Below are 14,532 nucleotides of genomic sequence, written 5' to 3'. Positions count from 1 at the left end.
TATGTATTACCATAAAGCAATTCCTATCGGAAAAATCCTTCGTCAAACAATCAAAGCTGATTAACATAGCGATCTTTAAAAAAAAATACCGAAATGAAAATAAATCACATGTAAAACATACCTAAAAATTCATAAAAATGAATTACACAATGCAAATCATATGAATGAGACAAGTAATAATTTAATGTAAAAAAAAAATCAAATTTTTTAGCCGAATTTCAACATTTCTGCCTATTTATCTCACAAAACAAAAGAATGCAAAACATCATTATTGTATTTTCTTTTTGAAGCAATTCAATCATCCCCAGAAGAAAAGGCATAATCATTTTTCATACATTTATAACACTAGTATAATGTGGAATGAACTTCCAGATTTTTCATGCATGAAAAAATTTGCATTTGCTCTTTTAACTATTTTCGGTACAATGTACTACTATGAGCAAACATCCCCAATGATGAAATATATTATAAATCCGTAATTGTTTAAATGATAAAAATTCGGAAGTGTGCATAAAATTAAAACCTTCAACTATCAACTAAATATTGAAGTGTTAGCTTCAAAAGTTCAACCTCAAGGGAGTCACTAATGCTTAGTTTATTATAGTCAAACAAATTTTTCTTAACATAGTTTCGCTAATTTGATTACAGTGATTTGCGGAGTGTCCACTTTAAAGAAAATTATGTGGCACTCCAGTGTATTTAGGTTGCGACCACTGCTCTATGCAGTGAAATTTGAATAGTGCATGAAATATTTTTTCGTTCACCTCACTTAGGGACTTTACAGATGGCTTAATTAGTCCACTGTGTGACAAATATTCATTTCCTGATCCCTCTGCATTTTCGATTTCTTATGATTCTAGTATGCAGGTTGATGATGACTTCTTTTTCTTAAATTTTGATTTCACAGCTGAGGTGTGTGAATGCCTCCTCATCTGATATTTTGTATGCCCATGCAGTTGATAAGTCGGAAGCATTTTTCATGGTAACCAGTCTTTTTTTTTTTTTTTTTTTTTTTCATTACAGATACCATTTGCTGGCTTGTTTCACAGTGCACTACTGTATTTATTATAAAAATCTCAATTTGGTTATTTGCAACATTACTCAAAATGAGCCTTCATTCATAGTAAAAATTAAAACAACAACTAAACCCTCAAATTTATAAAATTTGACATAATAAATAAAGATTACTATAAGTTTGTGTTAAGAATAATGTCCTAAATTAAAAAATTGTAGTGGAAATACTGTAGTTCTCTCTTACTGCTTGATTCAATCATTCTTGATACAAAATATATATATTTCATTGCAAATGCACTATAAGTTAAGAAGACAAAATGATTAAAAAGCTATTATCTGAAAATAATCAGCATTTTATTTGATTCATGATTGTGATGAAATTGCACATTTTGAGAATGAAATTATATACAGATATTTAAATATTACAAGTGTACATTATAATCCTTTTCTCATTTTGCTGTCCGGATTTCTTCTAGTTGTTTGCGATATTGCTCTGCTTCGTGTTCCTTCTGTTGCAGCTGGGTCTTGTATTTCTCCGCCTGTCTTCGAGCTTCATCTAGTTCTCTCTGTAATTTTTCCTTTTCATTTTCAATATTATTCTAAAACAATTTAATACATAAGATAAGAATAATTGTTTTGATTCTAGTAAATGTAAATACAGGCATACCTCACTGATATGGTGGGTTGGATTCTGGACAACCATTGTAAAGCAAAGTGTAGCCTTTTTTTTACTTGCCAGTGTATATAAAAGCCTAAGAACATATTTACACTAGCACTAGGCCTAAAAACACAATGCAAAAGCAAAAATAATCAAAATATCCTGAAAATCCTAAGCTAGTGTGAGGCAAGTGGCAAAAGTAATAAACATGAATTGCAAAGTGCTCTAAAGTGAAGCGCCTTATAGCAAGGTATGCCTGTACAGAGTAAAACTTTTTAAAGTAACATTTGGAACAATTTTTAATGTGACAAAACTGCAATAAGTGGACTACCAAATTAGGTAGAAAGAATTATTATAATTACCATAGATGTCCTTCCGTATGTTTTTATTGAAGACTGTTGGGATCCTTTCCTAAGTCTCTTGGCAGGTGATTCTATACAGTTTCCTTCAGAGTTTCCTGTTAATGAAAGAAAAATTCATTAAAAGGAGACATAAAAACTATAAACATATTTCAGAATCAGGTTAATAATAATAAATACCTCTGTTTTGTGATCCACTCACAACCACTACAGATGATGGAGGAGAATTATTTATAATAGAAGGTAATTGACCTTGATCAGCTAATATAGTAATAACTTTCTACAAAAAAAAATCAAATAAAACAAATTAATTTATTTATTATAATTTAACTGTAAAGATAATGTTAAAGACCACTAATTTACTTGATTTCCACTGGGCGAAACACTTTGTATACCATTGGAACCGAGAGCATTTTCCGTGTTTTGCGGAACTGATGGGTTCTTCGCCATATTTTGTTGTTCTTTCACCCATGTGAGTGCTAATCTTCCTGCCTCTGAAAACAAAAATAATTAAAATTAACTGGATTCATTAAAATCTCTATATGATTGAGAAAAAGGAAGTAATTGTATGAGAGTATAATATTATTTACATTAACTGAAAATAAAATACTGTCCTAACTTCCATAATTTTGCACCACTGAAAACTTAAGTAATTCCAACTGTTTCACTTGAAAATGTAGTTTTTAACATACCAATGATTTACATCTCATTTTACTATTTGTAACAGAAAAAATAAAATTTGAATTCGTAAAAATTTCCATATTATTGGCTATCACCATGGCCTAGAGATGGCATGCAATCACATATGTTACTGTATATTAAAATGGCTATCTGACAGGAGAGTATATGAAATACTACACATGTCAGAAACAGGAGTTAGAATTAGTGCTGTGTAAAGGGTAAGGGTTCATTTGATTAAATTGCAATTACATTAGTCTATAATGTAATTGCAATTTACATTTGAAAATGGGATTTAAAAGACAGAACAATCTCACAACCAAGGAGAAAACTGCTGTTGTGAAATGCATGAAGGAAACCAAAAATCTTAGCTATCATGTGTGCATGAATAATTCCAGACAGACTGAGCAATATTGTGGAACAAAGATGACTTTTTAGAATGCAGGAAAATGAAGATGACTGTTACTGATGAATTGAATGAGGTAATGTATGGTTTTTTTTGCAGATACCAATCTTCTAACATTCCAATTTCTGGATCTATACTTCAGAAGAAGGCTCTGAAAGCAGCTTAGGAACTAAACATTTCCAACTTTAAAGCAAGCAGTGATGACTTCAAAAATTCATCCAATGTCATAATGCTCTGTTCAAAATTCAATGTGGGGAAAGCAAAAATATCAATTTGCATGTTTCCCATATTTCATTGTTACCTTTGCATTCAGAAACTAAAAACATTATTGGCAATTATGATCCTAAATATGCAGTATTTAGAGCAGCGATTTTCAACCAGTATGTTGTGAAAATTTTTGAAGGTTATTAAATACATTATTTTTGAAAGAAACCCAAAGAACAATAAATGTAAGTGTCAAAATTAAAACTATTCAATACTTCAAATTAATTATTTATTATATCAATGAAAAACTCGTATAATCATATACATAATGTAGTAAAAAATATACTAGACATAACACCAAGTTATTTCATTTAATCTAATGTATTTAGTTAAAATTATTTTAACTTAGAAATAGTGGGACATTGAGCAGGTTGAAAAACACTAATTTAGAGTAAAACTTTAAAAATTTCATTCAATGCAGATAAAATGGCATTATATTACAGGCAGCTGACAAGAAAAGGCTATGTTAAGCAGAACGAACATAGCAGTGGTAATAAACTTAAAAAATCCCACTATTGTACTTTTATGTTTCAGTGGTTTGGCAGAAAAGCTCATTCCATTTATTATTAGGAATGCTGCCAGACCTAGGGTTTCAAGAATGTTAATTAATTAAGATATAACCTTCCAATAATGTGGTATTAAATACAAATGCAAAAATGATATCAAAAATTTTCAGTAATTCGTTGCATCATATTAACAGAAGAATGGTTTCTGCTTTAAGGAGCCACTGCTATAATGGATTGTTCTATGGCTTTTGAGAATAATACTGAAATTTTTTCTTTCCTGATCACCATATATAAAAGGTAACACACTATCAGAGAGATTCCCAGAAATTGAAATGTTTGAATTTATTAAAACAAATACTGATTTTACATAAAAGTTTAAAAATTGTACTAAATATATACAAGGCTATAGTGAATCCCATAATAATGAATTAAATATACAAGTGTGTATTTATTATACACAAATTATTAACTACACTACAGCAAAATTGCACACAAATTAAGGTATGACTTCATATGAAAATAGAAACTTCAAAGAAATTACTACAGAATTATAAACTTTCATCTCACAGATCTAAACTGAAGTCCACATTTGGATAATCAGACTAAATTCTTTTACCTGTTAATGAAAGAGTCTGTCCTCCTTCAATTGCCGAAGCAATAAGAGTGGAATTATCATTGGGGAACATAGTTATACCATGTGTTTCTAACCATTGCAAGGCCTCTGTGGTAGCAGATGCTAAAATGGAAAAATAAAAAAGTTATAACAAAACTAAGACATTAAAATAATAGTTACAATGACTTCAAAAATAAAAAGTCTGCATGTGAATTATCGAATATATGATATTTAAAAATATTTATTCAGTGAAAAATAATTTACTTTGTTGCTATAAGTAATTGTAATTATATCAAATTCCATATTCAGTTATTGTGAATGTCAATTTTCGTATTAATTGTAAAAATATATGCAATTTGCCTATCTAAAGTTAAAAATTCTTAAAAATATGCAATATAAATTTTGTAAGCATTATTTATTTGAATTTTTTAAAGATATTTATTATGCATGATAATCAATCAATTTCTTAATTCATTTAAAGGTTAGAACCTCTGAAATGGAAAGTATTGGGCATGATAAAACAATATTAAATATTATATGCTATCCACTCAAATAATATAATAAGCAGAAACACTAATTAAAACTTATTTTGAAAACCCTATTAATACTTGCTACCTGTGTAAATTATTTCTCATCAAATCATTTATTTGTGATATCACTAGTTTAAAAAGTAAATTTCTGTAATATCACATTAGCTCACATAAAAGGCAATTTTTTCCCCTTTCAAAACTTTTGTGTCTGTCAACTGAAAATCCTAGCACATTGAAACCAACCAGTGGCAACCGAAATTGTCAGTGCTCTCTACAACAAATACAGATAAACGTAAGTCAATAAGAATTAACTATTTTACTTTTTATCTTTGTTTTACAAGTATATGATAATGTCACATATGCAATGGCTGTACTAATTTTAATATGAAGATTTATTTCAAAATAATTTTCTCAGCTGTTAAAAAGTGTTTTATAACAAAATTTCATATATTATTATTTATTATAACAGAAACCTTATCCCGAACTGAATATATATACAGTCGACCCCCCTATAACACGGGTTCCTATAGTTCGGATTCCTATATCATGGTGAAAAAATTGCGACAGTATTAGTACAAACATGCTAAAAGACTCCTATAATTCGTTAAAATGTCATCGCCGACTCGTGTTGCAACAGGATTGCACAAACCGTTGAGTTTAAACAAGCAGTGAACCTACCAATAACCATTTATTATTTAATGTCCATAAAAATTATATTTATATTAATGATGTCTCTAAAGTTCAGCAAATTTTTCGCAAAAAAAATAACTTATCAGGAAGCACGCGAGTGCCATCCGATGACAATAAGCTTAAGCAACAGCGTAGTCGAACGGTGTACACTCGGTAAGTAATCCTACAATTTTTTGTTTATAGCATAGTTTATATGGATTATTCCCAAAAGTTATACATATTTTGGAAATGTTTAGTCAAATTAGTCTAGAATCGATTAATTTTATGGAAGAAACCTTTCAAACAGCCGTAGTACGTAAACTGCATACGTGCCGGGCTGTGATTGGCTGGACTTCTAGAAGCTGGATTCATAAAAACAGGAACGTATCTACCGTGTTATGGGGGGGTTGACTGTATAATATTACAATGCTTCCAAACATAACATCCAGTTAGAACAGTGTTTTTCAACCTTCTTGAATACGCAACCCCTTTACAAGTTAAAAAATTCTGGCGACCCCCCTAGGGCCATATTAAAACTATATCAGTGATTTTAAAATCTATGTATTTAATTTTCTCTCTGTTGAGACAAATTATTGTTGATTAAAGTGAAAATTTCAGAAGAATCGACAATAACTTAACACACATAAAGTATGAAACTTCCTTTAATTATAACATTCGGTACAGGAAGATGTTGACCTTTTTTTTTTGTTTAGGATCAGAATTTTCAGCTTCTACGTTTCTACTTTTTATTTCTTTTTGCAGATCAGCACAACACTTTTTCCGCTATCATTTTCTGGGGTGGGCCATAATTCTCGCTGAAATTGTAGTTTTTTTTAATGTAGTGTAGGACCTACAAACACTTGTCTTTTTCTTTTACCTGCGACCCCCCGTGTAAGGCTTCGCAACCACCAAGGGAGTTGCGACCCACAGGTTGAAAAACACTGAGTTAGAAGAACAAAAAGATTTAATGAAAAACAAACGTTTTCAACCTTTACAAAGGCCATTCTCAGGTTCTACTATTAGAATGCAAACTGAACAAAAACAGAAATTTAAAATGATGTTTGTTGTATATGAACATTGTATGTACAGGAACACAGTAATAAGTTATAAATTAAAGCAATTATGGTGTTCCTGCGCATGTGATGTACAACAAACATTATTTAAATTTCTGTTTTTGTTCGATTTGCATTCTACCAGTAGAACATGATGGTGGCCTTTATAAAGGTTGAAAACATTTGTTCTTCATTGAATGTTTTCGTTCTTCTAACTGGATTTTAGGTTTGGGTGTATTGTAGTATTAGTTATTATAAAATGTTAAAAAGCTTAAGTTTGAGGTTATGAGTTTTATAAAAAAACTGTAAATGATGATAATAAGTAAAATCATTAATTTTGACCCCTCTCAAAATAGAGAGGTTCAAGTCTCATATCTTCCCACCCCCAAAATCTTTAAATAAAATAGACACCAACACACACATCTATGGAATTTCCCCCTTTTTATTTGACTTTTTTGAGTTCAAGGGTCTCAAAATGCAAAGATTTGCAAAAAGCTTAGAGAATCAAATTTGACATAATTCCAATTACGTAAAATTTTCTTTTGTTATGTATATGTTTGTCAAATTTTCTTTTGTTATGTCAATGTTTCTTTTGTTATGTATATGTAACAGCCAGGAAAGTAAAAATCTTCAATTACAACAAAAGCTTTTGTATTTTTGATACTGCTACTTAAATCATAAATATAAATTTTTGTTAACTGAAGTATCTATCCAGTATACGTTATGTTTTATTTATGCTTATCATTTGTAAAAGAATAAAAAAGTGTAATTATTCTAAGTTTGAAAAATATGGAACCTTTATTAAAAGTGGACTGTTTAAAATTTTATATATTATAACTTCTAATGTAACTTATTCCTGTTTATAAATATTTCTATTTCTTAGGGGATATTTTGCAACCAATTAATTATATTTATGACCATAACTTAAATATTTAAATTTTTAAATTCCATTCAAACTTTCAAATAAAAAATCATATTGGCATATCTTGTTTCAATTTAAGGAAATTTGAAAAATGTTCACTTTTGTTAAGTGTTGTTAGTTTTTAATCAAAGTTAAACGACAATGAAAAATAAATTTTTAACAAAATTTGACTGTAGATTACACAATTATAGGAGCACAAAACACAATTACAACAAATAAATATAATTTTATTGTGCAATGCACACTTCACTTTAAAAATAAAACATATAATAAAAAACAAAAGGAATTTGTTGGAAAGTTTATAAAAATAAAACAATATTCTCAAGCAATATAAAATACAATATAGATAAAAATGAAAACAATGCATTTAGAAATAAAATGTATTCATAATTACTGTTTAATTTTTTTTCATTCTTTTCCTGACTTGTTAAATTGCTTTAGTTATAACTTTCTGCAAAATTAAAGACACAAGTTGAATGAAGAACTTAAACTCGGAACACATCATTTAATAGCAATAATTTTGCTGTTGTTAAATATTGCATAAAAATAAGAAAATAATGGCTACATTTTATGTAAGAAAAATGAAAAAATGAAAAAATTTATTCTGGGATTAAACATATGTTTAATAATATAATTTTTTAGTTTTGTATTTCAGGATGTACATACTAATTTTGAACATTATTAATAATCTATAATTGAAACATGTATAAACCATGTGAGTTATCAGAATATTGCGAGAAAATAATGATTCTCCAGTTACAGTGGTCTAGTATTTATAAAAACTATCTTTAATCAGTGAAAATGTTAATCCTTGTTTTCAAAAGCAGTTTTATTTTTATAAATTAATATACATCTATATAGATTATATAATAATATGCTATTTTAAATATTTTCAAAAAATAGGTGAAATTAAATGTCTTTGTTATGTCCTTTCGCACAAGTGGGGAACAAAACTGTCTTTTATCAGTGAAGTTGGCATTTCATTAGAGGCTACTCATTCACCATAATATGCAAAACAAAAAATTAAAAAGCATTCCAGGATTATGGCACAGTAAAATAATAAAATTATATTAATTAACACATTAACCAGGATGGCATTAATATTTTAATTTCCTTCTATTTTTTTTAAAATATTAATGTTGTTCTGGCAAATGTGTTAAATAATATGCTATGTTTAACTATTTCACATTCATACATTAAAATTAAATGTAATATCCTTTATAATGATTCTGAAGCAATACTATTTTAATCAGATAATAAAGCAATTAATTTGACTAAACAGTTTACTCGATAACTAGCTGTACATTATCAACAATTACTGAAGGGAATATTCTATTTAATTTGTTCCAATCAATCCACCATATTATCACATCTAAAACTGCTCATAACAGTTTTGAGTTTATGTAGTATTGTAAAGTACATTAACAGACCATCAAAAAACCCCTTAAGTTGCTGAGATAATTTAATTTAAATGTAAACTAACATTTTCAGCCTATTCAATAGGCCATCCTCAGGTTAAATTTACATTTTAGTTTATGTTTTAATTATCTCAGCAACTTAAAGTGTTTTTTGATGGTTTGTTAACATTATTTGCTGAGCAACTTTTGCTAATTGTAAACTTCATTATCTGTAGTTGATTACATTGTATTGAAATACCATAACCAGCTATTTAAGGGTTAATTAAAAATACTAATCACCTAAGCATACAACATTTTATCAAACTACAAGGCATGTTTTTAATTAAATAAGTACCATTTTGATATTAAAAAAACACAACTGCATTTTTTAAAATAATTTTATTCTTACATGAAAGCCTGCACTTTAATCTACTTTTCAATATAATTTTCTCCAATATAAAAGCACTTTTCATATCATAAACTAACTTCTGAATTCCATCCTCATAGATACCCGCAGCCTGATTTGCCAACCACTGAGGCATGGCATTTTGACATCATCGTTGTAGAGCTGACTGCCTAGATGCCTTTTTCAAGTGGAGGAACAAGTTGTAGTCATTATTTGCTAGATTAGGGCTATACATAGGGTGATCAAGTTGTTCCCAGCCATATGATGTGATAAGATTTCGAGTTTGTTGAGCCATGTGTGGACAGGTACTGTCATGAAGCAAAACAATCCCCTTACTGAGCTTGCCATACCTTTTGTTTTGGATGACGAAATCGTAAAGCATCTGTTTTCTCGAACTTTTGCAACAACTTTCTGCACAAAGTCTTCAGTAATGACAGACAGTTGCCCACTATGCTCCTCATCATGGACATTAGTACCACTATCTTTAAATGCTCTAACCAATTTTCTTACCATTCCATCGCTCATAATGTTTTTTCCATACTCACTCACTAATCTGCCAATGAATGCCAGCCGCTTTCACATCTTTTGCATTAAAAAAATGAATCACCACACGTACTTCTCAATTGGCGGGATTTTCAAATATCTGAGACATTTTAAATACATATGAACCACCAGGAAGGTCAGGGACGGTTGCACCTCCCTTTCCGGCCACTTGTCAAGATGGCTATTTTACGATAATGGTCCCGAGGGTTGGGACTTCTACTCTAGGTTGGTCAAGTGGAGGGAGAGTAATCTGGGTCGACGATAAGGCGTCGGCAGTACATGAGTAAAGGAGTCTACCATTTAACTAACAAACCAAGTTTATTTAAAATAGACAAGATCAACAAAAATTACACATACGAATCTCGACACTAAACACACCTAAGAGCTTGAGAGAGAGTTTACATAGATTTTCTTACCTCTTTGTAGGTTTCCACGAAGATTCGCGTTCATAAATGCACATTGATATCCATGGGGTTTAGGGTAATCCAAATTGGCACAAATATAAAAGTTTGCGACTGTCGGATGGCATTCAATGTGGGAGGCTTGGAATTTACGGTACATTTGGAGATTAAACTCGACGGTATCCGATGTCATCGGTCTGACTTTCGGTAAGAGACTCCCCCGAGAGGGGGTAGGAAGCGTCTTTTATAGCTTTTTGCTGAAAAAACTAGTCACATGACTGGTTGTTATAGGAGATAAAGGTTATAGGTGTTCCCGGGATCCAAACAAGTGATGAAATTTGGATGCTAACTATAAACTTTTGTGCAAGTTGAACTGCAGGCTGTGTGAGAACAATAGAATGTTGATAGTTATGAAAAGAAGATTTACACATTCCCAGCTAAGATCGTTTTTTCTTTCAATCCGTTATATAACAAAAGTAAAGATAATTAAAATTTTTAGCTTAATAAAATTCCGGATTTCACACACACAAACAAAAGCAAAACAGATGAATGCTTCTGTAATTGCGTAATTTTTTAAGTAAGTACCATTTTAAAATAGGACCACTGCACTGCTACGGTTGGTGTTCCATGAATGTGCACTGAGTACCTACATCTGTTGGCTAGCCACAGACGTAGGTACTCAGTGCACATTCATGGAACACCAACCGTAGCAGTGCAGTGGTCCTATTTTAAAATGGTACTTACTTAAAAAAACATGCCTTGCATTTAAATATCTATCTATGGAATGAAACACAAAACTAGAACAGTATCAACTCATTTTTAATACATTAATTAATTAATGATAATGAGTCATATTTAATGATGATATATAGATTAAATAAAATGAGAAATATAATAAAATGATGTGTAATGCAATAAACAGAGATGCTTTCCAGCTAGTCTATAATTGTGGCTATATTTGTCATTTACCGGCCAACTATAAAAATGTTTTATGACCATTTCATATATATTTAATTAAAGACAACAATAAAATTCATAATCATTTTAAAAAGGGTTTTGAAAATTTTTATCTAGAAAATTGCAAAAATTAGAAAATATATACTGTAATAGTTAAAAACAAATATATAAAACAACTTATAAAAATCATATAAAATCTTGCTAAACTTATGTTTTATATTTATTACTACATAAAAATTTTCCTATCCAACTAAATAACAAAAATAATTCTAAAGCTATGAAATAATTTATAACTTAAAAATCTATCATCATAAATATACTACAAAACAACTTGATTTCTTTTATTAAAAAAAATTGTCTATCAACAAGCCTGTATAAAATACTTAAATATTTTTATTTTAAAATTTAAAAATTTTAAAAGTATTTTAATTATTTATTACTCTAAATTTTTACAGTTTTATCAGGCTGGAAAAGTAAAATTTGGACATTTCTATTTTTTTTTCTAAAAACAATTCGAAAAAATGTTCTAGAACATTCAATAGGTATATAAGTAATAAGGATGCATTTCATTGGAAATAGATGTGTGAGGATGGAGGCTCTTTTGTGAGTTTTAAACTCAAAACAAAAATTTTTATTATTTATCATTATTTCCCTTATTCCTCCAGTTTCGTTTTTTTGGGAGGTTGAACCTAGACCTTTGCCCCATCAGTTTATGGCATCACTTCGAAAGGTGACCTTCTAGACTTTCAAAGACAGTTAGGATGACAGATAAAGTTCTCCCCTCACAACAGGGGATTATTCATTTCCATCTTTTGTTTTGATGTACAAATAAGTAGCCAATTAATGAGAACCTCAATGAAAACCTCAAATGAGAACTTAATGAGAAACTTACATGATAGAGGGTAACAAAAAGGTTACTGACAAGGGCAGACCAAACCAAACAAAACCCCCCCTTTCTATTCTGTTCGATGTGAACAATGAGAAAACAGATCAAGATGACCATAAAAGGCAACAATCATTACTAAGGTACAAGACCTTAGTCACCTTCAGCAATTAATTCTGTTAGTTTGACAACTGTTATCAAATTTATGAGGGAAAAAGTGACAATACTGGATGGAAGAAGTAATAAATCTACAGAAAGATTTGGATGTTTGACAACTAACATGAACAACCCTGGACAAGTCGAAATTACATGGAATTGCATCAGAATGTTCTCCGATTTTCTTCCCCCTCTGAGGTGGGTATAAAATAGGCAGGGACACAGTTCTCGGGGTGGACATCACCGGCAGACATTGACTGGGACACCAGACCCATACTGCCATTCCATCCGTCATAACCCTTGCCTTCCCGCCAAAATAACTGTCCGTCTCCTGATGAGCCAGATCCGAGGAGAAGGATGACTACGATTAAAGTCAGCCGATCTGGGGACAGTTCAACGACAACCCATACTACAAGATCAGGGACAAAGAGGTAACTCTTGAAAATTCTCAACTCTCTCTCTGTTGGAGATTGAACTTAGGCTAGTTGAACTTAGAAGATATTGTGCCTTATAGAGGCTAGATATTAGGCGACTTATTGACAACCGTATGTTCTTTGTCGTGATATAGAAATATTTTTGGATTATTCCCTTTTTGTAGCCTTTTGATTTGTATTTGTTTGTATAGCTTTAGATAATTAAATATGTTATTCTTATATATATAACTATGTGTCATCCTTGAGTACGACTGACACCTCATCATGATCTTGCTCACTCTCCTATTTGTTAACACATCGACCATTCCTAACAAAGAAGCCGATAAGTGGGAAGAAGCTCGGCGCTCTACCCCCTCGGTTCTCACATATGCATCAGCACTGTCCTACAATATGAAACTTTTGAAAAAACACATTCACATGCTGTTGCTCTAATCACTTCAAAAGTAGTCACAATGTGACTAAGGATCATGATCTCATCTGCAAAGAATTTGGCAAGGACACAGTCAACAGACACCCACTACAGTTGGTTCAAGAAATTCAAGGGAGATTTCTCGCTTCAAGATGAACCCCATCCAGGCAGTGATTATACCATTGATGACAATGTTTCCCTGCAACTGACAAGACAATAATCCACAGTTAACCACCATAGAATTAGCATGAATTGAGTGTTCCCATACACTCTAAAACTCAACAAAGTTTGATACCACTATGACAATGCACCAGCACATGCAATGCAGAACAAAGATGACCTTAGAGACGCTAGCCAGTTTGGGTTGAAGATTCTGTCTTATCCAACTTATAGCTCAGATTTGGTGCCAACTGATTATCATCTATTTCAAACCCTGCAGAACCATGTTGCCAATATACAGTTCAATGATTCAATGTCAATACCCATGTGAAAATGACACACAAAGATCGTCTTCAAAAAAAAAAAACCATCATTCTATGTTCATAGAATTGAAAGTTTGCAGCAAAAGTGGTAAGATCTGATTGAAACTGGTGATGATTACCTACCAGGCTGAATTGTAATCATTGCTGAGTTAATAAGCTTTTCACAAAATGTCTAAATTTAACCTTAACAATCATATTTTTATTTAAATAAAAAGATAAAATTTACAGTTTTGTCATATTTACTTTTATAAACATTAGTTTTGTAACACTTTTCCATCAGTTTATATAAAAAAGATTTTTTTATTTGTTATTTCCAGATTTTAATAATTAAAAAACTGCATTTCCCCTGTAATAGAAGTGTAATCCCTATTACAATAAATAAAGATTTGAAACTGAAATTAGCTTTTGTAGAAAACATCTTTAAAATCCTTTTCACTCATTTACTCTATTGTAATTTGTTATGAACTTTGTTCTTTTCTTAAAAATAAAATATCTCCAAAGAATTGCACATTAATTAATAACTTAAATTTATTATTTAAACATTCAATAACTCATTAGTAGTATCATTCAGAGAATTACAGAATAGAAGGTACAAAAAGTTGGATAGAGAAAGTATTTTATTTTAGATTGAACATATTTTATTTTTCTTCTCAGTTTAAATCTTATGAGGACAAAACAGAAGTTCTTTGAAATTCAATAAATGTTTCTATGACAGAAATATAACAAAAATCTTTGAAATATGCAATTTCAAAAAAGAAATTTGTTTTTCTAATATAAAGAAATGAATATTAGT

General features: G+C 30.3%; 1 protein-coding gene across 4 annotated transcripts in view; it reads right to left on the bottom strand.

Moving 5' to 3' along the window:
- Positions 1 to 1,238: 1,238 nt before the first annotated feature.
- LOC111622277 (GA-binding protein subunit beta-1-like) overlaps positions 1,239 to 14,532 on the bottom strand; it is a 55,037-nt gene continuing 41,743 nt past the window's right edge. The window contains exons 7-11 of one of the 4 annotated variants that reach the window (XM_023364633.1): positions 4,502 to 4,621; positions 2,395 to 2,525; positions 2,212 to 2,311; positions 2,035 to 2,129; positions 1,239 to 1,580 (exon numbers count right to left, since the gene is read on the bottom strand). In XM_023364633.1, coding sequence (XP_023220401.1) covers positions 1,464 to 1,580; positions 2,035 to 2,129; positions 2,212 to 2,311; positions 2,395 to 2,525; positions 4,502 to 4,621 — 563 coding nt within the window. In that variant the 3' untranslated portion in view covers positions 1,239 to 1,463. Of the gene's footprint in view, positions 1,614 to 2,034; positions 2,130 to 2,211; positions 2,312 to 2,394; positions 2,526 to 4,501; positions 4,622 to 14,532 lie in introns of all 4 variants that reach the window. The other 3 variants (XM_023364630.1, XM_023364632.1, XM_023364634.1) reach the window with 3 other exon arrangements.

Source organism: Centruroides sculpturatus, unplaced genomic scaffold (genome assembly GCF_000671375.1).
Source record: "Centruroides sculpturatus isolate CEXI.00-Female unplaced genomic scaffold, Cexi_2.0 scaffold337, whole genome shotgun sequence".
Classification (NCBI taxonomy): Eukaryota; Metazoa; Arthropoda; class Arachnida; order Scorpiones; family Buthidae; genus Centruroides; species Centruroides sculpturatus.
The sequence above is the reverse complement of the archived record's forward strand: the minus strand, read 5'-3'. Positions and strand labels throughout refer to the sequence as shown.